The following is a 27,001-nucleotide window of genomic DNA, read 5'->3' on the forward strand; positions in this document are numbered from 1 at the left end:
TAAGACTGTGCTCCTAATATCAGCTCGTTACCTGTATAAAAGACACCTGGGAGCCAGAAATCTTTCTGATTGAGAGGGGGTCAAATACTTATTTCACTCATTAAAATGCAAATGAATTTATAACATTTTTGACATGAGTTTTTCTGGATTTTGTTGTTGTTATTCTGTCTCTCACTATTCAAATAAACCTACCATTTTTGTCAGTGGGCAAACGTACAAAATCAGCAGGGGATCAAATACTTTTTTCCCTCACTGTATGCACAGTTGGTCAGATGATGGCATATGTGTTCATCGGAGCTGAAATTTCAGCTAAAATTTGGTGAAAAACTATAACAAATTTCTGTGATGGTTTTTTTTGTGTGTGCGGTCATTGGTGACTAGGCTGGGACCACTGGCTCACTACACTGGAGAATCCCGGTGTAATCACAGGCAGGTGCCTCGATCCAGCAGTGTCAGTTCTGTACCATGACCTCTGAGCCACCACCTCACCACCTCCGCATTGATGCATTTTTTAAAAGCAACCAGTTTTGGTTTTTATGTTTTTTTTATACAACATGGCCTCAGATCAAATTTGTAATATTCAACTCTGTTTGAAGCCATTCTGGTTCATGATTCCATGCAATATATGAGAATTGGTCACAAGATCGAATCCGGCATGGTTCGGATCTGATTGAATACAAATAAAAATGAACTAATTCAAGCCGATAATTAACTACAAAAACAATATACAACTCCAAACAGACATTTAATAAAGTGTCCCATTAAAAATGTAATTATACATTTTCAAACAATTGAAGAGAAACATATTTCCTTGAAAGTACTGCACATTCCCGGATAATAAACCACAATACATGCAGCTCCCATGATACTTGCCTGGCAATAGGCTTGGCTTGACTCGTTCACGATAATTAATTATATTATTGGTTCTTCGGTAAAGTCACGTAGAAGGGAAACAATCAAATAATAAAAATATAAAACAATAAAATTCTCACGAAGTTTCGACTGTAACACAAGCAATCATCATCAGGGGTGAAAACCACAACAAGAAAATTTGGAAAAGTTTATTGTTGTGGTTTTCACACCTGATGATGATTGCTTGTGTTGCAGTCGAAACGTCGTGAGAATTTTATTGTTTTATATTTTTATCATTTTATTGTTTCCCTTCTACGTGGCTTTACCGAAAGAACCAAGAATATGAATCCCTGCAGTCACGAAAGCTTTAAATCGATAATGAATTAGTTAGTTGAATTATGCATGCATATAATCGAGCGTCTTAGAGTTATATACAGTCCTATATATATGATAAATTCTAGTCCTGTATGTTGCACGAAGGCTCATGAAAATAGTGAGAGATAAGAAGAATAAGACTAGATTTAATAAGATGGTAAACATGAGGCAAGAATAATAGATTATTGAATTGATTGGTGATCCTAAATTGTGCAAAATCAATGTATCGTGAGTAGGATGCGCCATTGCATGGTTAGCGTCACATTTAACCATTTGGCTTCTCGGTGTTCTGCAAGCCAGGGCAAGGTAAAGTCCCGTTTGCTCTTATATTTTAACTGTTTTAGTACTGCAGTTTTTATATTTAGCTTTCTACTTTTCAACAATTTAATTCTAATGATAATCATGAGCCATTTGTTTTATATGCATAGTGTGATTAAAAAGGTTTTAATATTGAAATTACCGCAGTTAAATTAATTTTCTAATACGTTCACTGTATCCCTGAGAGAAAAATCAATATCACTTTTTTAATAGAAAGGACATAATCCGATGCGATGACTATGTTAGAATCCGATTTTTATTCCGATCAATTCCAATTGTGGCATTGTTAAGCCAATCTCCTGAACCAGCATATTTGATGGGTCTGGGGATCATGCAATTAAATCCTATGGTACACCCAGAGCGTATATACAGCTGTATGTATATATACATACACACACACAATCATAGGATGGAGCAGTAGTGTAGTGGTTAGCGCGCTGCCCTACGAACTCGGCTACCCGAGTTTGATTCCTGCTCATGGCCAACAAGAAGTGACGATTATCTGAACCGGTCCTGGGCCTCTCCTAGGTCGACTCGGCCTCAAATGAGTACCTGGTGCAGTATGTTAGCATCACCGCTAGGGAGACAAAAGCGGCTGGTCGTGGAGCCAGCGACCCACCCCCTCGTGTGCCGTGTCAGCCTTCATAGGTGCTCGCTAACAGGACTTGCCCCAACAGTTTGCTAAGGATATAGGGTAATCTTTGTCTTTATATGCCATCATACATAAACAGCTTATACATATATGTAACAATTGGCATGGCTGTTGCTTTAGTTACCACAGCCTGTCGTGGCATGGTGCACCCAGGACTGGGGCAAGATGAAGAACGCGTGTGTGCAGAGTGTTTGGCCCAGCCAGCTTTGCCGGTGTGTGAAGCCAGAGCCAAAGAGCATGGCACAAGAGCCTAACATGCTGTGCCCGCTTTGTATCTGGAGTTCCCTCCGCTATCACGCACCATACATTTATATTCATAAATAAATCCGCTGCCATCAGTATTGTACATTTGGACAATTACCAACCATTTTTTTTAATTGCACGTAATAATTCTCACATGCGTCTACAGGGCACTGTGTTCTCATTTCACGTCTGGATGTCACAACACTCCTGCAAGAAAAATAAATGTTTATGATGGGACGCAAATCGTTGTATTCAGCAGAATGTCTTGCTTCGGGGTTAATTCCGTGCAGGTCCAATTAAAGGCATCACCTGCTCAGAGTGACGCACAGTCTGGCAGACTATAGCGCTCACACCACAGACCTGTTTTGGGCAGAGCCTAAGAGCGGCTGTAAACAAGGTAGTTAATTATTGTTATTCAGAGTTTCTGCCAGCTTTCCAGATGAAACCATTGATGACTTTCCAGCAATTGGGAAGGTACGCCCTAAGTACCAACTAAATGTGTGGTTTTTTGTGGCTTTTTAGCTGATGAACAATGTAATAAACTGGATATTTACGTGGAAATTCAACCTCTTACGTAATTGACTTTTAAGAAGACAGCCTATACAAATGGTGTATGAGTCTCAAGATCTCTATGCGCATCATCACTGTTATACTTATCCTCTGGAATTATCATACACCTCCATAACAGTCAGCTTATCGTTTTAGTTTGTTTTGGGGTTTTTTTGCCAATAACATTTTCCATTGTGTATTACATTAAAGACAGCTCTTTCTAAATAAATAAACTGCAGAGATTGAGGACAACCTCATTAATGAGCTGATAAATATCCGGACCCACGTTTAAAAAAAAATGCCCTTTACATTATGCACGATGTTAAAATACAGAGTGGGGGGGGGGGAAGAGAGAGAAGCAGTTAAGAGCCTTCAAAAGTGTTACCCGCATCCCTTTTTTATTTCTCAGCAAAGTGTTTCTTCTCTGTTGCGTGATTTCGCATGGAGTTTCCCCCCCCCCCCCCTATCTTTCTCTCCATGCAGAGAGCTGAGCACAGACACGCGCGGCGGCAGAGCGGCTCCACGAGCCGGCGGAACGCGACCAGCGACCAGCGCTGAATCCTCGCAGGACACGGAACGCCCCAGCGGCCACCGCCGCCCCGCGCGCATCCGAAGCGCTGCGCCGCGCCGCGCCACGGGAGATGCGGGATAAACACGCGTCCCGACGTCCATAGTTTTTTTTTACGAGCGAAGAAGCCGTGGAAATTAATTCAAGTGCGAATCGTTCCCCTTGACGAGGAACTGGGAGAGAGAGAGAGAGAGCGAGGGAAAGGGGAGGGACGCTGGTTAGCATTTTGTGCCGTTTTGAATCCCACTGTGGAACAAAGAGAGGACAACAACAGGGAAAAAGGCATCGCTCTGCGGGTAGCTGCACATCGCGACCGGGAACGCTAATTATTATTCATGACAAAAGAATGCAACGTGAATGGGGTGGTGGTGGGGGGGGACCTGCCTAGGTTTTGCTGCAGCCTTTGTGCGTGAAGGTGTGTCTCCACGTACGTGACCGACTGACCGACCTACGCGCGGGCAATCGGAGTGTGGAGCAGCGTCTCGCAGCAGCAGCAGGAGGAGCAGCAGCAGGAGGAGCAGCAGGAGGAGCAGGAGGAGGAGGAGGCTGTTTTTGAGCGATGGTTGTTTTACCTCGCCGAGAGTCATTCGTCTCGCTGTGAGCCGAAAGCGACTCGTACGCGATGCCTCTCCATCAGATATCCGTCATTCCTGCACGGGAAATAGTCGCTTCCGCAAAGCACAACGACAAGGAGAGCCAGGTGAGTGCCGGCTACCTGTACACAGAGCGCATCTCGTCTGTGATGTTGCACAAAAACGCGCGTGTGTGTGTGTGTGCCTGCATGCGTATATACGTGCACGTTAAATATAAACCAAGCGGTCGACTGCTTGCAAGTTCTGCAGAGTGCAATGCCACTGCCACATTCAACAACTGTGTACAAATACTTTTGACAAATTGTTTGCATGCAAGTGAAGTATATTGAAGAACAGGTATTTGTACAAGTTTCATTTTTGGACGTTCCATCAGTTGCACATGAATGGATGAGCCAAATGGATTGAAAACCGTTTCATTATTTGTTTAACTTTATATGTACCACGGTGGAGAGATGTTAACTACCTCGCCTCGTATGCGAGAGGACGTAGGTTCGATTCGGACCCTGGCGCCTGTATATTTGGAGTTTGCATGTTCTCCCCGTGGTTGTGTGAATTTGTCTCAGGGTCCTCCGGGTTTTCCCTACACATTTAGAATCATGTGTTTATAGTATTTAGAATCGTGTGTTTATAGTATTCGGCTGCAGTAAATGTGCACGTAATAAGACACTTCGTTGAGCTATCAATTGTGGATAGGTTGCTTCTGAAAAAAAGCTATATAGCTCAGTGGGCCTTACCTGGTCAACTAATTTTTATTTATATAGTTTTTATAGTGTAATATTAGCATTGTGATTCAGAAATGGGATCAATTAGCCCAGGCTTCATCAGTGTTACAAGTTGGGTGATGCCTCGGTATATAAGGTGTGCTCATCACAATACCTTGCCTGCCAGTCACGGTCTGGTGTGGGGCTCTGATTACAACAGCAATCTTGACAATCAAAGCTACCTTGTTTTGCAAACTCAAAAGTATGGTTCAGTCAATCACAAGTCTCTGACAAAGAGAGGTTGCGGTAAGAGCACGGTGACTTGATTGTGCATTCTTAACGTAGTCTTCTTCTTCTTCCACGTGTTTGTCCTACTCATGTGGGGTCTGCTATCCTTGCCAACCTTCTCCACGCTGCCCTGTCCTGTGCCATCTCCATTTGCGCTCCTTGGTCCACCATGTCCGATCGCACCACATCACCCCCCCCCCCACCTTTTCTGCCTTCCTCTTGATCTCTTTCCTTCCACTTGCATCACTTGCATATTCTGACCCACATAATTTTCCTGTCGTCTCACAACATGACCGAGCCACCACCAGAGCCTTTTTCTCTCTCTCATCTCATCTGAGATTTCTACCACCTTGAGTCTTCCTCTCGATTCTTCATTTCTCACCCTGTCCTTCCTTGTTAAACCCAACATACGTACTCTGTATGCAAATGTTTAACCCACCGTCGTGTCTAACATCAGTTTCTTGTATATCAATTTTAAAATAGTCTTATCCCCACAGCAGTGTGGATAAAATAAGAAACTGTTTATATAACGGTATACCGTGGAATATTTGCAAAGATTTCATTTACCCTCTTCACTGGTGTGCTTCTTTCGTATGGCGTTGGGGGGTGGGGGGTAGCAACAGTTTGAAATAGATGTCATCGTTTAATGTTAAGATTCTTCAACCAATCCAAGGTGGCAGTAGATTGCTGTATGGATTGCAGCCAGGGTGTGCGTGGATGGCGGTGATGTGTGCTAATGCCATACATTCAGCCACGTGTTTGATCATGACTATACTTAAGCCCTTCAATGCACTCATATGATCTTGTGTTTGGTTCAATGCAATGCCGAGTACACGATGTGTGCAATAAACACGTGATGGTTTACGAAAAAAGGTCACAGGCAAGCACGTGCTGACATGCTGCGATTATGTTTATTGCACATTTCGCTGTGGGTATCACCTGCATACAGTATAACCTCCAGGTCGTGAAGGCTGCTATATAAACATTTGCCAAATTGTTGTTCCGTAAACAGCAGGGACGAATGTTTCCTTTTGAATACAATTGAATGTTTTTTGTATTATTATTATATTGGTGCAGAATTAAAAGTGTGCTTAGCCAATATAAGCATGCATTGTGTCATTAGAATGGTATTACAATTATTTTGTCACCAAGTATAACAGTGACCATACTTTTTCGAAAATATATTCATGAGTGTGGTGAAATCTATCCCAGGGTTAACCTTTTGTTGTCCTCACTTTTCTAACATACAAAATACTTTGCCAATCACCGATACCAGCATTGGCATTTTCACTTCTGTTTACGATTAATGTCTTGGCTTTTTATGGTTAGAGGTTGAATTTGCTGCTGAATACACACAATATATAACTGCACTGGGTCCAGTGTTCCATTTTCCTGATGTATATTAAGTTTGGGCATGGAGATGTACGAATGTGGACCGAATTTGCCCATGAGACAGTGCTGTCAGCCTAACATCGATTTGACCAAATATTGCAAACCATCTCCATGGCTTCCGTAGCTCGTGGGAACATCCCTGGAGCGAACAAAAGTGTCAGAAGGCACGAAGACAAATGTCCACCCCTGTGGTGTTACCTGAATTGGAGGCCTTGATGATGAGCCAATTAAATGTATTTTTTTATTCTTTGGGTCTTTCGGTAAAGCCACAAGGTTTCATGCACGCTTTGCCAGTGGAATTTGCTTGTACAGTGAGGGAAAATAGTATTTGATCCCCTGCTGATTTTGTACGTTTGCCCACTGACAAAGAAATGATCAGTCTATAATTTTAATGATAGGTTTATTTGGACAGTGAGAGACAGAATAACAAGAACAAAATCCAGAAAAACGCATGTCAAAAATGTTATAAATTGATTTGCATTTTAATGAGGGAAATAAGTATTTGACCCCCTCTCAATCAGAAAGATTTCTGGCTCCCAGGTGTCTTTTATACAGGTAACGAGCTGAGGTTAGGAGCACACTCTTCAAGGGAGTGCTCCTAATCTCAGCTTCTGTGGACAGGTGTCTTTTATATAGGTAACAAGCTAAGATTAGGAGCACTCCCTTGAAGAGTGTGCTCCTAACCTCAGCTCGTTACCTGTATAAAAGACACCTGTCCACAGAAGCAATCAATCAGATTCCAAACTCTCCACCATGGCCAAGACCAAAGAGCTCTCTAAGGATGTCAGGGACAAGATTGTAGACCTACACAAGGCTGGAATGGGCTACAAGACCATTGCCAAGCAGCTTGGTGAGAAGGTGACAACAGTTGGTGCGATTATTCGCAAATGGAAGAAACACAAAAGAACTGTCAATCTCCCTCGGCCTGGGGCTCCATGCAAGATCTCACCTCGTGGAGTTGCAATGATCATGAGAACGGTGAGGAATCAGCCCAGAACTACACGGGAGGATATTGTCAATGATCTCAAGGCAGCTGGGACCATAGTCACCAAGAAAACAATTGGTAACACACTACGCCGTGAAGGACTGAAATCCTGCAGCGCCCACAAGGTCCCCCTGCTCAAGAAAGCACATATACATGCCCGTCTGAAGTTTGCCAATGAACATCTGAATAATTCAGAGGACAACTGGGTGAAAGTGTTGTGGTCAGATGAGACCAAAATGGAACTCTTTGGCATGAACTCAAGTCGCCGTGTTTGGAGGAGGAGGAGGAGGAATGCTGCCTATGACCCCAAGAACACCATCCCCACCGTTAAACATGAAGGTGGAAACATTATGCTTTGTGGGTGTTTTTCTGATAAGGGGACAGGACAACTTCACCGCATCAAAGGGACGATGGACGGGGCCATGTACCGTCAAATCTTGGGTGAGATCCTCCTTCCCTCAGCCAGGGCATTGAAAATGGGTCATGGATGGGTATTCCAGCATGACAATGACCTAAAACACACGGCCAAGGCAACAAAGGAGTGGCTCAAGGAGAAGCACATTAAGGTCCTGGAGTGGCCTAGCCAGTCTCCAGACCTTAATCCCATAGAAAATCTGTGGAGGGAGTTGAAGTTTCGAGTTGCCAAACGTCAGCCTCGAAACCTTAATGACTTGGAGAAGATCTGCAAAGAAGAGTGGGACAAAATCCCTTCTGAGATATGTGCAAACCTGGTGGCCAACTACAAGAAACGTCTGACCTCTGTGATTGCCAACAAGGGTTTTGCCACCAAGTACTAAGTCATGTTTTGCAGAGGGGTCAAATACTTATTTCCCTCATTAAAATGCAAATTAATTTATAACATTTTTGACATGCGTTTTTCTGGATTTTGTTGTTGTTATTCTGTCTCTCACTGTTCAAATAAACCTACCATTAAAATTATAGACTTATAATTTCTTTGTCAGTGGGCAAACGTACAAAATCAGCAGGGGATCAAATACTTTTTTCCCTCACTGTAGATATATTTGTATGTAAATTGCCATCAAGGGTAAGACCTATTCTTACTTTTTTATAGATAGATATGTATGTTGAACTTCTTTTGCACTGTACATAGTGAACCGTGCTAATCTGAGGTGTGGGCAACGTATGAGTGAAATTCCTGGCAGTGGTATTTGGATCCATCTGAAATTTGCAGGTGAGCGATTTGATAAAGGCAGTAGAGGAGAGAGTTTCAATCGTCGAGTTGGGATATGATTAAGGCGCGGATGAGGTTCTCAGTGGTTGCTAAGGTAACGGCATGGTGGATGTGGGAGATGTTGCACAGATAGAGGTATGATGTCCTGCAGAGTTGAGATGTATGGGAAGATAAAGAGAGCTTGGGTTCAAAGAAAACTACAAGGTTTCATGCACGCTTTGCCAGTGGAATGTCAGAACTTAGGAGGTGCATGCTCAAACTGGAGGCTGTGTTTATACGCTTTCATACATATTAATTCAGTTGATTAGATTTCAGACATATTAAACCTTCATGGGCGTGATCCCAGTAATGGTGCCAATTTGTTTTTACTTTATTCCAAGCCTATGGCAATTTTCAAAATAGCCTGTAGGTGCCTCGCTTAATGCACACTTTCTTTGCGATTCGTTATATATTCAGAAACCTGCTCGCAGTCATACCAAAACCAGTCATGCTGTAAACAACTTTCCCCATGTTTTCTATGCTGCGTATCTGCTTCGTGTTTTCGTAAAATCGTTACCATTATGCTGTTCTATACTGCAAGTAAATGCATTTTTATTCAATATTATATTCACATAGCAAGGCATGTAATGATAAAAGTGTCTTGTGTTGTGGCTCATATTTACCATCTCATAGCTTGTAAATTTGATTTAAATACAGTGTAAATTTTTAGTAATGAAGAAAATTAACTTTATATTTTGTGTTACATAATTACATTCTAATGGTGTCTCATTTTCCATAATCAAATTCTGACATCCGGGGTATTTTTGCCTCCATTTACAATACAGCAATTCTATCAGGATGACTTTAATAAGTATGTTTTTAACAATTATGTAAGTTATGTACCATGTGATTTCAGGAGAAAATATTGCATCATGAATGGGGCATGACCCTGATACTCAGGTGTCATTTTTATTTTGCCACATTTTGCCCTTAGATGTCAGGCGACTCAGATGGCAGTGTGCTTGTGCAACTGTGCATGAGAAGAGCAGCCAGCTCTTATGCGTATTTGTCGTTGTTGTCAAGTGGGATAGAGAGACAAGTTGCATTTTTGTGAGAATGATCCATAAAAATGGTAATACAAAAATTGTGTGAATTGTAGACCACATTTACAAATGCATGAAACCACTTCAATGAAGGCAAGATCTTGTTTTGTGGCGACAACATAAGTGGTGGTAGCCCAGCTGATGCTTCAACTCCAGCCAGTGTTGCTTGTGTTATTGACAGATTTTTGGATGACGAACGGAATTAAGCACATGTCATCAGTCATATGAATAATTGGGTGAACTGTTAATTCAACAACCATGACAAGATATTGTTCATTATTCCATATTTTAAAAGAAAAGTTCTACGTTCGAATAAACATTTTCTGTACTGTCTTGTGAGCGCAAGGATTAAGCTAGTCATGCATGGTGTCATCCATGTGTAAATATACAACATGCAGGACATTACACCAAATTAGCACTTTATTGTTTGTCGATGAACGAATATTGTTGCTGCATTCAAACATGTACTGAGTCTTGTTCATCGCTCTTGGCAGTCCTGGGCCAGTGGTGTAATGTTCACATTGCTATGCCAGGGCAGTCTGTCTATTGTCATTCAGCCCAGTGGCACTGTGGCAGAGCACTCGTTTGCATTTCAGAAGATGAGTTACAACCCCCATTTTAACTCACCATCCCTCCCTCCAGGATGAATATAATAAGTATAAACTGTGTGAAAAGTCAATAGCAGCAACAACAATGCAGTGTCAACCAAACAGCAATCATTAATGCGAGTTGGCCTGTGGCCGCATCTGCGGCACTAAAGGTATGCTGCTGCTGCCTCCTGCTGCATGTATTTGAGTCTATGCTTTTATGCATTAAATCAATGGGGAAGTTCAACCGTCATGCTCCTTCCTGATTAAGCCTCGCCCCTTCTTACTTAGGCCCCACCCTCTTCCTGATTAAGCCCCACCCTCTTCCTCTTTCAACTCTGCCTTTCCTTTTTAGGAGCCACCCTTTCCTCTTTAAGCCCCAACTCACCGGCATGGCATTGATTTGGCTAGTTTGGGTCGTGGCAGTGGTGAGGACAGCAGATGGTGGTCGACAGGGGCAGTAGGTGTGGGTAGGGTGACTTGACAGCAACGACTAACATCATTCTTATAGCAATATAATAATACTTTATTATATTGCACATGAGACGTACACCTACTAATTATAATACAATAACTATGATGTAGTTATGACTTTACGTGGTTGAGACTGCAACTTTTCCTGTTAAAAATGTACACTGTACTCTATAGTTATTGATAATATGAAGACAACACGGATACTTTTGCAGTCATTGCACTCATGTTGACTCGTGGACATTTTAATAAGATGAGACTCACAACAAGGTAATACAAAAATACAAATAAATCATTTGGAATACGTATTACAAGCAATACACATTATAGTGTTTAAATCATAAAACCCTTTATGGGAAACTGTAAACTTTGATATACATACAACATGGACGATGTCGGCAAAACATGAAAAAAATTCCTGGTTCTTTCGGTAAAGTCACGTAGAAGGTAAATAATAAAATAATAAAAATAAAACTTATAATAAAATTCTCACGACGTTTCGGCCACAACGCAAGCAGCCATCCTCAGGTGAAGAAACAGAACTGTCAGAAAGATTACGTGACTTTACCGAAAGAACCAATAATATGAATCCCTGCAGTCACGAAAGCTTTAAATCGAAATCATATAAACATTGTTGAGGGCTAACTTAGTTGTTTGATCATCCATGGCATTGATTTTCAAATTCAGTCGACATGATACCTTTCCAGCATTTCCAGTTGGTAGAAGTATTTTAGTATTCATTGATGTACCGTGCAACACATTTCTTCAACATCAAAAACATTAAGAGTGGTTGGCATGCAAAATATGCCCTTGGGTGTTTGTCCTTGAAAGTTACTGGTTCGGGCATTGTTCCACCGATGGCACTGTATCAGCTGTAGGCAAAGGGCATGCGCTTTTCTGAGTGTCTTGCACCGCGTGTTTGCGTGTCGTCTCCATGGTGTGAGGGACCTACAGGTGTGTTAAGCCTCAAATCATGAATCCTGGCTACAAGTGCGTTATTACAATTCGCCAGCGGCTTAGGTAAAGGTTTAGAATTTCAACGTCCTTCTCTATTTGAAGACCTTTTTAAAATGTGTCATTTCATGAACAATGTTTCAATTAATGTTTTTCATTAGTTCCTGGTTTTATTTTATATCTTTTTTCATTGCCACTAATTGGCACAGTCGTAGCCATCCGCAATCACAGCAGACAATTACCTCGTTGGTTTATACTTTCTTACAACATCACGGCAATTAAAAAGTGCACGAGACTGGGAAAAAATAGGTCTGTAACGCCCACTCAGCTGGAAATGTGTCATATCCACCAGGTATACATGACCCTTCGTTACCTCCATTGCCTTTTAATAATGTGTAGCTTTGCTCTGTCCATTGCTCTCTGATGTGTTTTTTCAGGTTGTGCCGAATGTTATTCGGCACAGTATCTGACATTTCGCGTAATGTGTTGGCAGTTTCTTCAAGAAGTGAATTGAGAAGCTCACGTTATCATTGATTAGAGAGTAATGCTTATATAGTAATGATTATATAGTATTCATTATGTAGTATTTCCAGCTGGTGGTGTGTGATATAGCCCGACTGATGTTATTTGCTTCATCTGAAACACGTGACCCTGATTGGTGGCCATTCCTGCAAAGTGGTCAGCAAATGGTTTGGATGACACTTTGTTAGCTTTCTAGGTACATATAGTGAATGAGTTTTAGGTGAAAATAATATCACCATAGTACCACCGTGATATTGTTGGCCAAGTTCTTGATGATACAGCTGAAACATATCATTACCAGTCATGCTCTATCTACTGCTAGGTGAAGGCGTCCCAAGGTCTTCAATTATGTCCCCCTTTATTGTAAACGATCGCGTTTTCGCCAGTCACAAAAACACCCGTTGGGCCATATATCTTTAAATCCAGTCATATATTATGGTTACCGGATAAGAATAAAAAAAACACTCCACAAATATAATTTATGTCAGCACATCACAAATGTGGTTTATTGTCACGTTAGTCTGTGCTTCGTTTTAATTGCGCATTTTTGGCATGTTTTAAACAGCTCAGATTTATTTTAACACTACGTTAAAAAAAACTAAATTTGATAAGTATCCCTTATAGGGTTTTAATTGGGTGTCTTTTAATGTGCGTGTGTGGTGAGACATTTAGCACAGCGCAGAATAATTCATTGGAAATTCTGTAAATCTACATTGTGAAATATCTAGGCCATCGCAGATGGCATTGTTTTCTCACTGTTGAAGGACGCGTGTCAGGGATGCAGGGGACACGAATTGGGTGAAAGGCAGAGGCTCAAAGAGAACTGGCTGATCAATACCTTTATTCTGCGAGGCTTACACGTGCTTTGCTGGGCATGTGGTTGAGAGCCAGTGTGGCCTGGAAAGTATAATCATGCTCAGCAAAGCTGCCTCTATCATACAAGTAAACTATTGATTATTTATCTCGTACCACCTACGGCTTTATTTAATATTTATCCATTTTTGACTAGGGCATTCAAGTAGGGTTCAGCCATGCCCTCTGGTGATAATTATCTGTGGAGCATAGCGTGTTTTCAATTAGGCAAGTGTTGGTCAGACTTCATGACTAATCTCGATTTTGTTAAAGGCGAAAGGATAAAATTGCAATTAAGATCCACTGAAAGGCAATTTTCTTTAATAAGTATTTTTTTAGCATATACACATTGGTCCATGATTTTCTTATGCGTGTTCACTTTTACAATAATTGAATGTTCACGTCAACATTTTCCAGTGAGTGAGCACAATGTGCGAAAAGCCACCTATATCATTGGGCTTTACGCTTTATGCTGCATCATCATATTAAGTAGAATGTTATTCAGATTGTTACATTATAGGACCATGAGAGATGGTAATTGCTTGGAGAGTCTTTCATACAGCGGTGGAATGATCACAGCTGGTGATGGTGACGGTGTTTCAAAATAAGGCCCAATCCTTCCTCCATGGTAATGCTGGAATGTAGATGTTACACCTAATGAGAATGGTTTGCGATCATACTTTGTGTTTCAAGTGTATTTTGCTTAAAAGTAACTCCACGCATCCTTTGGACATGACTATCCATTCCACCCAGCCAACCAGGCAACAAAACGTTTCATCTTATATCGAGCCCCGTCTCTCTCCACCCTTCTCTCGCCTTCTCTGTGCTGCAAATCCACATTCATCTTGATGTCCTGCTTTCTCTCGGTTTATTTGTCTCCATTTCTCGATCCCCTCTTCTACCTCTCCCTCCCCCTGCACCTCCGATTAGCACGGTTGCCTATGTATGGTGTGAAAGAGGTTCAACATACATGCATCTCATCACTTCCTTCCCGTGTCAGAGAGTGATGGCAGACACAAGTCTGCTCGCTATGACTCTTACATCCGCGCGCACAGTTTCGCAATCCCCTTGCGCAAATGTGACAAATCATGGTCTACGCAAGTTTAGACAATTGTAGAAGCCTTGTGGTACACGGACCCCGGGGTCTTACAGACTCAGATTCGTTATTATAACAGCCTGGCTTAATCAAATATGTGGCAATGATGGTGGGATAATAAAAAACATAAAAATGCTTACCTTAATGTGTTAGCTATTGTATGATACTTCAGTTGTTTCATTTGCACACGATATAATTGTCGTAAATGCGGTATGAAATTAGATTGTGTCTAATTTACCATGCAAAGCGGTGCTAAAATTCAGTGGAGTTTCACCCTATGAAACCATTGCTTAAGTAAGGACTGTGAGTGCAGCTGTGGCATACTGAGCAGAACACCGTGGCCACAAGATCTTGCTGGCTTCAGTTGGATTCCTGGCCATGTGCGTCACCAGTAACAAACACCATCTGAATGAACATGGTTTTGGTCTACCATAGGTTTGACTCGCCATACATGTATTGCTTCCTGTATTTCTTACATGGTGCAACACTGGGGAGACTAAACTTGCTGTAGGACACACTACTTACGAGTGTGTCCTTTGGGCCCTTAAAAGATGCTCGCTAACATTACTTTGCCCTGGCAGTCTGCAAGGGTGAACAGTGGCTCTTTCTCGTTTTATGGCGTGGTTTATATGGTGAGACAGTGACGCAGTGGTTTGCCCACTGCACCACAAACACGGCCACCTGGGTTCGATCCCCAGCTGTGGCTAACATCAGCGGCCACGCAGTGATATCTGAACCAGTCCTGCCCCCTCCCCGCCGCCGCCCCTTCACCAACCCGCACTGACCAGCGTGGTTAGGTACGGTCACACAACCGCCATCCAGCAGTGGATTAACATGGCTGTACATATTGACATTGTGCACGTGGCATCAGTGCGCACACACATATTGCCATCTCTGAGTACGAAATACGGAAATGAGGGACAATAACGATGATAATGTAGATGATAATGACATCGTTGTGGTTGTATTCATATCGTGATGATTAATGCACGTGGGGATGAGAAATCCACCGGAGAAGCGCAACGTGACCTGTTTTTGGTGCACTCAATTTATCATCCACACCTCGTGCGATCGCGGGCTACTGGGAAGAAACGCGGCCCCGTCGTTGAACGTCTGCCACGGTGTCTCAGGACAGCGGCAGAGTTTAGCGAGACATTAACGATGCATTCAAGGGCCTGGGCTCTCTCTCTCTGTCTGCCTGCTTGCGGCAGGGCTCAGAGCGTGAGACTCGTGAGCCATGTCTCCAGCAGGCGGGCACAAGGTGACACGTGGCTCCCATTGGCACTGCCATGTGCAGCTTGGCACATAGGTCATTTGTGGTGATGCGGTTTTTTTTTTTGGAAGCTGGTTTTGCCGCTGATCAGATGATGTTCCCATAAGTTGCTTGACTTACAATTCCACCACTGTCATGATACTTGCATCATTATTATATGTGTATATTTTTGCTTTATTATGTTTAATAGTACTCTTTGGTTCTTTCGGTAAAGTCACGTAGGTAAAAATAAAATAAAGTTAATCAAATCACGACGTTTCGGAAGCACCACAAGCCTGCGTCATCAGCAAATAACGATAGTCACAGCAAATAACTTCTTGCTGTGACTATCCCACCTGATGACGCAGGCTTGTGTTGCTTCCGAAACGTCGTGATTTGATTAACTTTATTTTATTTTTACCTACGTGACTTTACCGAAAGAACCAAAAAGTATGGATCATTGCAGTCACGAAAACTTCAAATCTAGAATGTTTAATAGTATTCTTGCTGAACAAAGCAGAAAATATCATGACTCTACAGTACGTGCACGACCTTATGATTGCGTTCTATGCACATCCATTTACATGTACAGTCATTTTTGGAGAATTGTTTTCCATCTCTTGAGGTAAAAAATATAGAATTTCAATGGCCTGTTATGGTCTTACATTAGATCAAAATGTGTACTTTGAAATGTCACTACTGTTCTAAATATCAAGTGAAAGCTTTAACTGGGGGTGGGGGGGGGAGAAATAAACCTATTCTATGGACTCATCTGCATCTTTGCACAAGTTCTATTGATTTTGAACATAACGAGAGAGATATATAACAATAATCCTCCCAGGCCCAATACTCTCCTTTTTATCACGGGCCCCATTGCCATTGAACGCTTTGACCCACCAGCATGAGATATGGTGTGTTTTAATTCATCTGCGCACCTGCTTAAATATCATTGATTTTTAGATAGTGTGATGTGTAACAATAGACCACCTGAGACCAGCATGTATCACAATGACAGTATACACGCTGACCCACTGCATGGTTTACCGTTGTGGCCCGATAGCTGTACACTTTGAAACGGAGCATGTTGTTTTGGTGGGAAGAGGCACGAAAGCAAAGAACGAGAGCAAACACATTCCGAATGTTATAACGTTGTTAAGTTGAATATTTTTTTTTACCAACAGCATGCGTTTTAATACGCTTACAAAAAATTACAGCATGCATTTCAAATGTCATATTCTAGCAATTTCAAAAGGTACCTCTTTTTTTAAAATCACGTGTGAAACCCATATAACTTAGAGGATAATTAAAAATAAAATGTATTTGTACAGCATTCAAACGCAACCGCATCGTATGGCACTGTTCAAAACAGTGGCACGTGCGCCGCAGGGAGAAGGGAGGTAAGTGTATGCACACTTTATCATATACGTTATACAAAAAATACTACCCATCATACCTATCGTGAGGTCATTCTTTATTCTCGGTCGTCCATTTGCACTCGATTAAAACCCCACTGGATGGGGGTATCTTGTTTGAGAATAAAAAATTATAAAATATGTTCTGTAAATATTCAACATTCACCCCTGCTGATTTTGAGATAATTCTTAATTAGCATGGTAAAGAATGCATTTCAAAAGAAAGCGAACCTGATTTCGAACATATGAAAGTGCTTGGGTAGGAATCATTTTGCTAAAGCTGAAGACTTTGTGACCCCACCATGTCCACTTGATCTAAGTTTCTGGTAAAAAAAACTGCTTTTAGGATTACGATATTCAACTTCAACTGTATTACAATAAATTGATGGATTACAATGGCTTAAACCATGTCCACTCGATCTAAGTTTCTGGTAAAAAAAACTGCTTTTAGGATTACGAAAAAAAAACTGCTTTTAGGATTACGATATTCAACTTCAACTGTATTACAATAAATTGATGGATTACAATGGCTTAAACCATGTCCACTCGATCTAAGTTTCTGGTAAAAAACTGCTTTTAGGATTATGAAGAAAAAAAACTGCTTTTAGGGTTACGATATTCAACTTCAACACTATTACAATAAATGGATGGATTACAATGGCTTAAACCATGTCCACTTGATGCAAGTTTCTGGTAAAAAAAAAATGCTTTTAGGATTACGATAATCAACTTCAACTGTATTGCAATAAATAGATGGTTTACAATGGCTTAAACAGAAACACAATAAAAATGGAATTTCAGAGATTGCCACCATCATACGACATTTTCAAGTATTAAGTCTTTAGATTGTGTAAGAATATTCACTCTCATTACTGCTCTTGCACATTGTGTGCTTTTAATCAATTTCACAGTGGAAACTAAAATGTGCACAGCAGGCAGTGAGCGATTTTCCGCTTTTTCCTCGATTGGCATGAGTACTTAGGATTTTCAGTGACAATTATGCCGACTTATTATATTTAAGCTACATTTGAACAGTAAATGTGTACACTCAAATAGTTTTGATAACAGGAAATGTCACCTTATTCTATCTGAATTACTATTATCATGATTATCTGTCCTGGTGCAAACCCATTAACGCGCCCTCATTTAACTTTCAGGTCCTTTATTCTGAAACCATATCATCAATTCCTCAGCCTGCCTCTTGTGCCATACCTGTTCAGGTTTACATTTACGATAGAAGACTCCAGCTAAGCAAAGGGGATCTTTTCATTTTTAATTACCCATTTGAAAGCATGCTCTGCTACACAATGAAAGATATGTGTACGTGAGGAGACATCAGATGATCTTGTTATGGAATATCTGTGAACGAGAAGGGGAGGCTTTACCAGACGTGCAGCTGCCCAATGTGTAACTCTGTGGCTAATATCGAAATTACTGTTCAAAAAGTCTCATAAAGCTGCACCATATAGGCTACCAGAGTGTAAGTGTTATCTATATGAATCTGCTTACCTACTGGCAATCATTCAGTGCCTCCTTAATTTAAAGCTTCTTAAAGAATAATAGTTTTATCTTCTGGGTTCTTTCGGTAAAGTCACGTAGAATGGAGATAAAATAATAATCATAACAGAATAAATTTCTCACGACGTTTCGGCCACAACACAAGCAGCCTTCCTCAGGTGAAGACAGTCCTGTTTCTTCACCTGAGGAAGGCTACTTGTGTTGTGGCCGAAACGTCGTGAGAAATTTATTCTATTATTATTTTTATTATTATTTTATCTCCATTCTACGTGACTTTACCGAAAGAACCAAAGAAGATGAATCCCTGCAGTCACGAAAGCTTTAAATCGAAAAATAATAGTTTTACTTTGTCAACCCATAGCCGTTACTGTAATACAACAACTGTATTATATACATATTGAGCGTGCATTGTGAGCACTTCAGGGTTTTGAGGGAATTATATAATTTTGGTTCGGTGAGGAGGTCTTCCATTTTATGTATTCGTTTCAGATGAAAGTTCATCAAAACTTTTGGCATTGCTTCACAAAAACAAATGAAAATAATAGTGAAATTGCAGCACATTTAAGAACGTACTTAGATTTTATTGCCGGAGGTAAGCGTTCGGTGTGAATTGTCACACTTCCCACGTGGCAGGCAGCTACAGTACATTGTTTAACCCTTTAACCCTTGGGTCCGTTACACTAAAGTTGTACATTTATACGGGATGATAGGTTTGTTTCATCAAGGATCACTTGAGAGTCTTCTTCTTCTTCTTCTCTTTGTCCTGTCATCAGGGAATTGGGTGACTGCGCACTTGGGTACAGCACCATCTTCGCCTGTCCCAGGACTGTGCCGAGCCCAGGCTGACAGAGCCCCCAATTGTTTTGCCACTGCAGAAGCTGATCCGTGCCACTTGACCGTCACGCTCAGTGAAGGGCCGTATAGATGACGCGGTGTTGCTGAGTCCTCCTCGAGTGGTACTGGACTGTTGTCACAATGCGCCATGCGCCTGCTTGGCCCCTGAGCCAGATTGAGTTGCATTATCACGGTTCAGTTCTGGCCCAGCAGGCTAAATAGCCATTGGAAGACCACCCATACCCTTTCTGCGGGGCTAACCAATACACCATGGCAGCATCCTGGTTTTAAAGTTATGCCAATCGCATCATTATTTCGGAACAAGCGAAAAAAAATAACACTACCTTAAAATAAGCACATAACCTGTTTTTTTTTTGCAATGGCCCTTCTTCACAGCGCGTAGAGTGACTCTTCCTCTATTGCCTCTCTGTTTGCTGTGGCGATGTTATTGACAAATGTGTAGAGGGTTTTTTTGTATTTGTGCACTACAGCCAACACAACATCGCCAAATAATATGTTGAGTTGGTTCAGAGGTAAGAAATGAATAAATGATTAAACCTTATGCCAGATGACATGCAGCTTGAAATAAACGTGAGGGGCTCTAGCATTTGTTCGAGGGCTTCATTTCTTGGCTCACTTCTAGGAGAGGCTGGCAGATAAACAGAAGTAGAGGCATAAGCAACCAAATAATCAATCAATTATGAATTTCACATTGGCAGCATCTCACGAACAGGGTGTTTTGCGCTTGTAAATTAAAAGTTGATGCGATGTAAAGCATTACGCATGAAATAAATATATTGATTTAATTCATCGTTGGCTTTTCGGGAATTTTAGTTGCTCATACACACCAATGTAATGTGCATTACTTGGCAAACCTCAATTAATTTGAGATCTCTATTTGTGTTTGGAATATTATATGTGTGGGCAGATCCCAGACAAGTATGTTTATCAAGCGGCATATATTTTTGAAGACTAACAACATCTGGATATTTATGCGGTTGTAAAAAAGAAATGTGTACACCTTAAAAACATAAACTACGACAAAAAAAGTGCAAGATGTAGCACTCTTGTCCTTGACATCACCATGCAAGCAAATCGGACCTGTTTGAATCATTGTTTCACCAAGAAGAGGATTTAACGTCAAATACCAGTTTGGGTATTCCATCATCATCATAATAAGCACATTTATTTGTTCAGCGACATATTTCAGAGACATTGTCGCGAGGCTGAGGCCTGTGGTAATGCTCGAGTGTAGACGCGCGGGTGAATATAATTGTTCATCAATAACTTCGCTCTGATTTATTTTCCTAATGGATATGTAGTTTCTCCACAATCCAATGATATTTCACCGCATACCAGGCAAAACAGCAAATTGTGGAAGCATCATTCATTGCCCGACATTATTCGGTGTACGTAAACAACTGTGTGTGTTCGCTGTTTGTGTTTTATATTAGCGTGTTGTCTCGTAAGCGGTTCATGCAAGTCGTGTAGAACGTGTACAATAACTGTTGCTTTTTGCAAAATAATTACCATGCTTTCTCGGAGTTGGCCTCGGAGTGTTTTTTTTATGACATTGCAGCACCCTGCTGTGATGCAGACAATACGTAAGCTACAGCTACAACCGTGAGGGCAGAAAAACTGCACCTCGCAAGTTGAGTGTCGTTTGTATGCTCCCTGGCTCGCCAAGTTGCTCCAACTTACATCATTCATTCTCATTGTATCTCCACTAGCAATCCATTGCCCGGTGCATTGCCATGAATTCAAACCACGGCAGTGAATAGTGCTACTTTTTGCCTGACAAAGAGAGTGCACACCCCTTTCTGACCTATGTTACCGTCAGGACCCTGTAATCTCCAGGCATGCCTATTGAAATGGCAAGGGCTCTCGAGTGAATCAAGTGATTATGGTACTGCATTACTACAATGATGTACGGTACACTGTTTTGCATTCCACATGGCACTGAGCCCTGAGGAGTTCCTCCTCGAGGTGGGGTTTTTGCACTTTCTCGTGTGCACGGTTTGCAAAGGAAAATGTGGACAAAATTTTTTACATCTGTCCTATATTTAACATAGCTCAATCCTAATCAGCATAAATTTGAAGAACTAAAACGATCAATATAGCTTTCTATTAACATCGTTTATTGAATTATATTAGAATACATTTTCCAATAATAATAATATTTATTTTAACCATTGTTATGCAGGGCAAGCATGGAAGAGTAGGCCAAATGCCCTCTAGGGAGGCTCTCTAGAGGCCACTCTCACAGAGACTCTTCTGCCAGCAGTGGCGTGAGCGTTAAATTGCAAGGCTGAACCTTTACCGTGTGTTTGTTTGTAATGTAGGGACGGTTTTTATTTATTGCTGCACATTCTTTCTGAGCGAAATGCTCTGATTTTGCATTTGGCGCACACTGTCCTGCTCTTGCAAATAACGTCTGCTTTACCTTTAGAAGTATCATGCGATGGGAATCAATCCATCGACTTTAATGCAAAAGAAATCTCAGAGCCAAGCACACCGGCCAATAGGCCAATCAGATATCCCCCTTGAGGCAGAATGCGATGGCTTAGACCCAAGTAAGGCTTTGTAATTTCCTTTGATTTACGTTGTGAAAGATTGAAAGCAAATCTCGATTGAGACTTGCCACAGGACAGGACTGGCACGGACCACTGCCTCAAGGTTGCCGCCTGCAAGGACATTTCACCCCTCTGTAATCTTCGCCGCACTCGTGAATCACCTTCACGTGGTTTGCAGGAGTGTGTTGCTGCGGTCAGAAACAAATTACGTGCGCATTTTGCATGATACTATACGTACGACTACCTCATGACATTATGGTATCGTGGCCTACTTCAACATTCGATGGGATGAACGCAGGTTTTGAGAGGATGACCAAAAAAGGGGAATCGAGAGCAGAATTGTAATTGTGATGCCACTGGTGGAATTATAGAAGCAGTGTTATTTAGTTTGACCACTTGTATTGTACATCATAATATTGCACACAAGATAGGCAATACATCTAGATGTGTATATACCCAAGAAACATAATGAACAATTTCTGAATTGTTTACTTAAACTGCCATTTTCATCAAGTGCATTGTACCAGTCATTTTCCATCCCTGTCTCCAAACGCACTTGCTTTCACGACACATACTGTATCATTTTAATGAGCAACCTATTATGGCAATGATTGGCAAATTGCAGGGCAACTCTGCTGCATACTGCATAGCTCTTAACTGAATCCTTGACAACAAGCTGATGATTTAGTTGCTCTTGTCATTCTGGTAATTTACGTTTCTCTGGGATTCTTGAATTACATTTCAGATAATGCAGGAGTAACTGTATTTAGTTTTCCGATATATCTTGTGGAATTTTAACAGGCGCAAGTGCAGCCTGAAGATGTTGGGGGGCATCAAATGGGAAATGTAAGAATGGTGAAATGTAAGATATCAAAAGGAATTCAATAAAATGTAATCTCTGCTTTAGTCCTTGTCCAGGCTGTTTGAATGAAAGCAATTGACTGTTTAAAATTGATGTCAGGCGTTGTGCCAGATTTATAATCAATTGCTATCTGGAAAAATTGATATGTAGAATAAATATGTACTACAGTATTAACGCCCATTATAATATGTTCTGCTAATTATTTGGCAGTTTATTAGTTTTTCAATAGGGTTTTAGTACTGGTATATTCTACGATATAGTAACAACGTATACTACATATGTCTGTTGCAATTATACATGAAAGGTTTATTTGACCTTTTAGCAACATGCATAATGGCATTTATTATGGATGTGCCTCTGATATTCAGATTTATCTGGAAAATCCAAAAATCGGATCAATATTAAAACAAATGTTGGGCGATCTTCAAAATGTTTATTTCAGTTAAATCCAAAAGTTTCACGCCACAGGAAGTAGTCACATATTACATCACTTCCATGTTTTCCTACCAGTTTTGTTTTCACGAAAACAAGCAATATTTTTACGTAATATAACGATTCAAAACTCTGGAAACATATCCCAACTTGTCATTAAAAATCCAGAAATCTTTAAATCCACATCTCATCCATTTACAGTAAATCATATAATTCCTGATAAAAAAAATATCTAAAAAATGTGTTAATTGCCAGGAGAAAAGAGTACATTGGCCAGTCTTAAAATTAATCCAATATACTATCCTTGCCTTATATTCGTGGCCAACATGCCAAACTTCACTCCACATTGGCAAAGATGCATTACTTAAAAATCACAACACATTAAAAGTTTACAAGAGAGCTTCACATAATCCACGGTGATGTGGGAGTGTTTACTCACGGGGCCTGTGAACCGTGGTGAAAAATGTCATGCCATCACAGAGTGCTGCGGATACTGGGAGGAATTAGCTGTACCAACTCTATTCATCTGATAAAGAATTGCAGATTTAAGGGTAAGTTTGGCACATTTTATTAACGGCTCTGTTCGTCCGTGAGAAATTCAGTTTTTTTTTAATGGCGTGCATATCGGTTCTGAATGCACAATGAAGATACCATTCCAGCAGAACAGTCCCCTAATGCAGTACAGCTCTGCCTAATTCTGTTCCGATCGTTCACAAATCCTGTAATCCAGGGGTTTCCACCTCTCTTGAGGTACACAAACCGGGGACGTATGTAAAATAATTATTATTTCTCACAGTCTCAGAAGAGGAAAGAACTACTCCGATGTGCATTGTCTTAGTTGCGTTGTTATTATTATGCAATGGACAAAAACGGGGACTTTGAATGTCCCAGCAAGGCTTACAGAGTTCTCTGGAAGAGGTGCCGGACAAAGAGAACAAAAAAAATCAGGACAGGTGTCAACCCTAATCCGTCACCAGAAACTATCTCAACCAACCACTGCCAGTTTCCAGATAACAGAAGTCTCACACGAGTGTCTGTTTGTTCACTTTGAATTTATAATACGATTGAGATAGAAATGGGGTGAAATATGTCGGCTATTTGCTCTGGGCACATCAAGGATAGGCGTCTCTTGGCCTCGAGGACACATTGGCTATGGCTTACTTCAAGAAAATAAATGCGCTGTTTACTGTAGTGGCTGAAAATGTAGTTATTGAATATGTGAACTTCAGCAACACACACATAATTTAATCCTTTGGACATATGGTAAATATGAAAAAAATATCCAATTACAACTACAGCTTATGCAAATTTTGTGACATTACAATCTTATACGAATATATGTTATCTTTTTCTTGAGTGTTTGCTGAAGTGTTCCTGGCAATTCCTTGTGAATGCTGTTGAGCTCATCTAACCAACTGTGATAAATGAGTTTCATGAGCAATCCTTTCATTAGCATCGAGCCTAAACATACATCCAGTTATTTGCAAAGTTCTCATATGAATATATTCCTGGGCAATTAATGTTCATGCCTGCTAGGCACAAGGCACACTAAAGTGTGGTGAAGCCAGAACCACCTCCGTCTCCCGATGTACTGATGATGCAGCACAACACCAGGTCCTCATTGCAGGCTGTATTAACTTAAACGAGGCACAGCAAATCTCCAGGAGCGATTGATGGATATGGCCAGAAAGTAATTCTGAAAAATTGGGAAAACTCCATGAAGCGCAAACACAGTTTCACACTCAAACAGTCATGGACACAAAGCAAAGATCACCATCAGCCATAATCTATCCACTACTAGATGAAGGCCTCCCAATACTGTCGTCCTCCCTTGCGGTCCTGCGATTGCACAATCCATCTTATTCATGCACAACAGATTTCATCACTCCATCTCTTTCAGCGGTCGTGCTCTCGGGGGAAGGTTCTATCCTTTGCTTTGGCAGCCATTCCATCACCACATCTTCACGTTCACTGGCCATCCCTGATAGTGATGTGTCTTGCCCAAGCGCACTTAGGTTTCTTGCTTAAATATGCCCTCTCTGATGTGTTGCTTGTTCCCTGATTCACCTGCTCCTCCTCTTGTCTCTTAAGTGTATTTCAAGCATGCACCTATTGCTTCGTGAGTAGCAAAGATAACAGCATGGAAATTTCCTTTCGGAGTAATCCATCAGATATGTGCCCTAATACACATTTTTATATATTTTTAAAAATATATATTTGGTGGGTATAGGCTGAAGCAATAAAAGCACGATAATACAGTACATGTTTTAACGTGTTCTGTGTCAAAAAACAAAACAAATAACCATGATATAATGCACTGTAAGCTTTCTTACGACGACAGAAATTGTGATCAAATCTCTATTTGAATCAGCGAGCTCTACGTTTACGACCATTTTCCCACGTCTTTAAAGTTAATCGAATATCTAGTGCAATCAGAACAAGAAAACATTTGAATAACATGCTTCATTAGGAATGTGCAGATAAAAATCTCTCTTATTTCCCCTGGAGAATTACTCAATTGTCCTGATTTTGGTTCGTAATTTTATTCAAGAATATGTTTTTTTGCCATTGTAGAGTCCCTGTTTGAAGACTCATTTCTTTATAACTGCTTTTTGTGTTAAGTTTGTTTTCCTTCTCCCACACCTCCGTTGAGCACGGTTGGCTATGTACGGTGCGAAAGATGTTCAAATATGTTCAACATATGTACGTACGTACATGATGGTCATGGGGTTGTAATTTTTGTTTTGCCATACCTCACTCTGCTGGTTGGTGAAGGTGAGAAGGCCCAGGACCAGTTCAGATATCTTTTGCCACTGATGTTAGCTCCAATTATTGTCGTACATAGCGCAGTGCTCTAACCACTGTGCTTCTGCTCTGGGATAAATTGTATGAGCACGTGTGCTTAAATGAGTAAATTTTATATATATATACCCTCTATGTGCATTGTGCACGGAGTTTGTTGTTTACGGTGGACTGGATTTCTGGTTGTCCTCTTGATTATGGCTCTGCACGTTTGTCATATTAAAGCACATTCATATTTGTGCAACGTTGATTTCACAACAGTATTCTTCATCACCTTGTCAAGTTTAGGCATTCATAACTGCAAAGGTCTGACGCTTAATTAGCAAGTAAGGCAATGCGAACATAACACTAAGAATGGACTGAGGAGAATCAGCACCTGTGGCTATCCAATTAAACACTATTATTTGCATATTTAATACTTTGGTGTCATTTGAGCAATGGATATTACAGTCTGTAATTAGTTTCACAGAAAAAGGGGAAATAATTAATGTTCCCCTTGATCATTTTTATCCATTGAGACTTGTCTTAAAAATAACAATGCAATTGCATTCCACGTGTAGTTGATTCAACTGAGTCGCAGACGTACTCTTTGGAGGCAACACATTTATTGATACAAACACATTTATTAATACAAACACACTTAACAAAAAGGGGTAACTGCCCCTTTACCAGATAGCACCCTTGGTCAATCAACAATTTTCAGGGGCATCCTTCCCGAAAAATCAGTCCCGAGCAAGCAAGGAATAGCAAGAAACGTTGAAACAAGAACCTGTCTCGTTAATTTAACATCCGCAATGCACACCGTCGCTGTTATTCTCCCAATAATGCCCAAAGAGCCGCCGTTTGTGGCGAAGCACGGAGCTTCGACAGGGCATAAGGAACGACCCTGGCAATCTGTTGGATTATTTGCAGGCAGCTGACCCTTCTAGGTGTGTTATGTCCTCTAAAATGTGTATTTATATTCTGACCTAAATATACATATGTGTGATTGTGTGCAAAATATCGCTGAGGGAGCAGTGGTGCAGTGGTTAGCTCACTGCAGCT

General features: G+C 40.9%; 1 protein-coding gene across 1 annotated transcript in view; it reads left to right on the forward strand.

The window, feature by feature from the left end:
- The window catches only part of LOC116940240 (E3 ubiquitin-protein ligase MARCHF1-like), a 177,118-nt gene that overhangs the window by 54,544 nt on the left and 95,573 nt on the right, over positions 1-27,001 (forward strand). Inside the window, exon 3 of the mRNA XM_032949741.2 lies at positions 3,473-4,257. Within this exon, the coding sequence (XP_032805632.1) occupies positions 4,180-4,257 (78 nt within the window). The 5' untranslated portion in view covers positions 3,473-4,179. The remainder of the gene's footprint in view (positions 1-3,472; positions 4,258-27,001) is intronic.

Source organism: Petromyzon marinus, chromosome 8 (genome assembly GCF_048934315.1).
Source record: "Petromyzon marinus isolate PM22_M1 ecotype Great Lakes invasive population chromosome 8, UKy_Petmar_22M1.pri1.0, whole genome shotgun sequence".
In the NCBI taxonomy this organism is placed as follows: domain Eukaryota; kingdom Metazoa; phylum Chordata; class Hyperoartia; order Petromyzontiformes; family Petromyzontidae; genus Petromyzon; species Petromyzon marinus.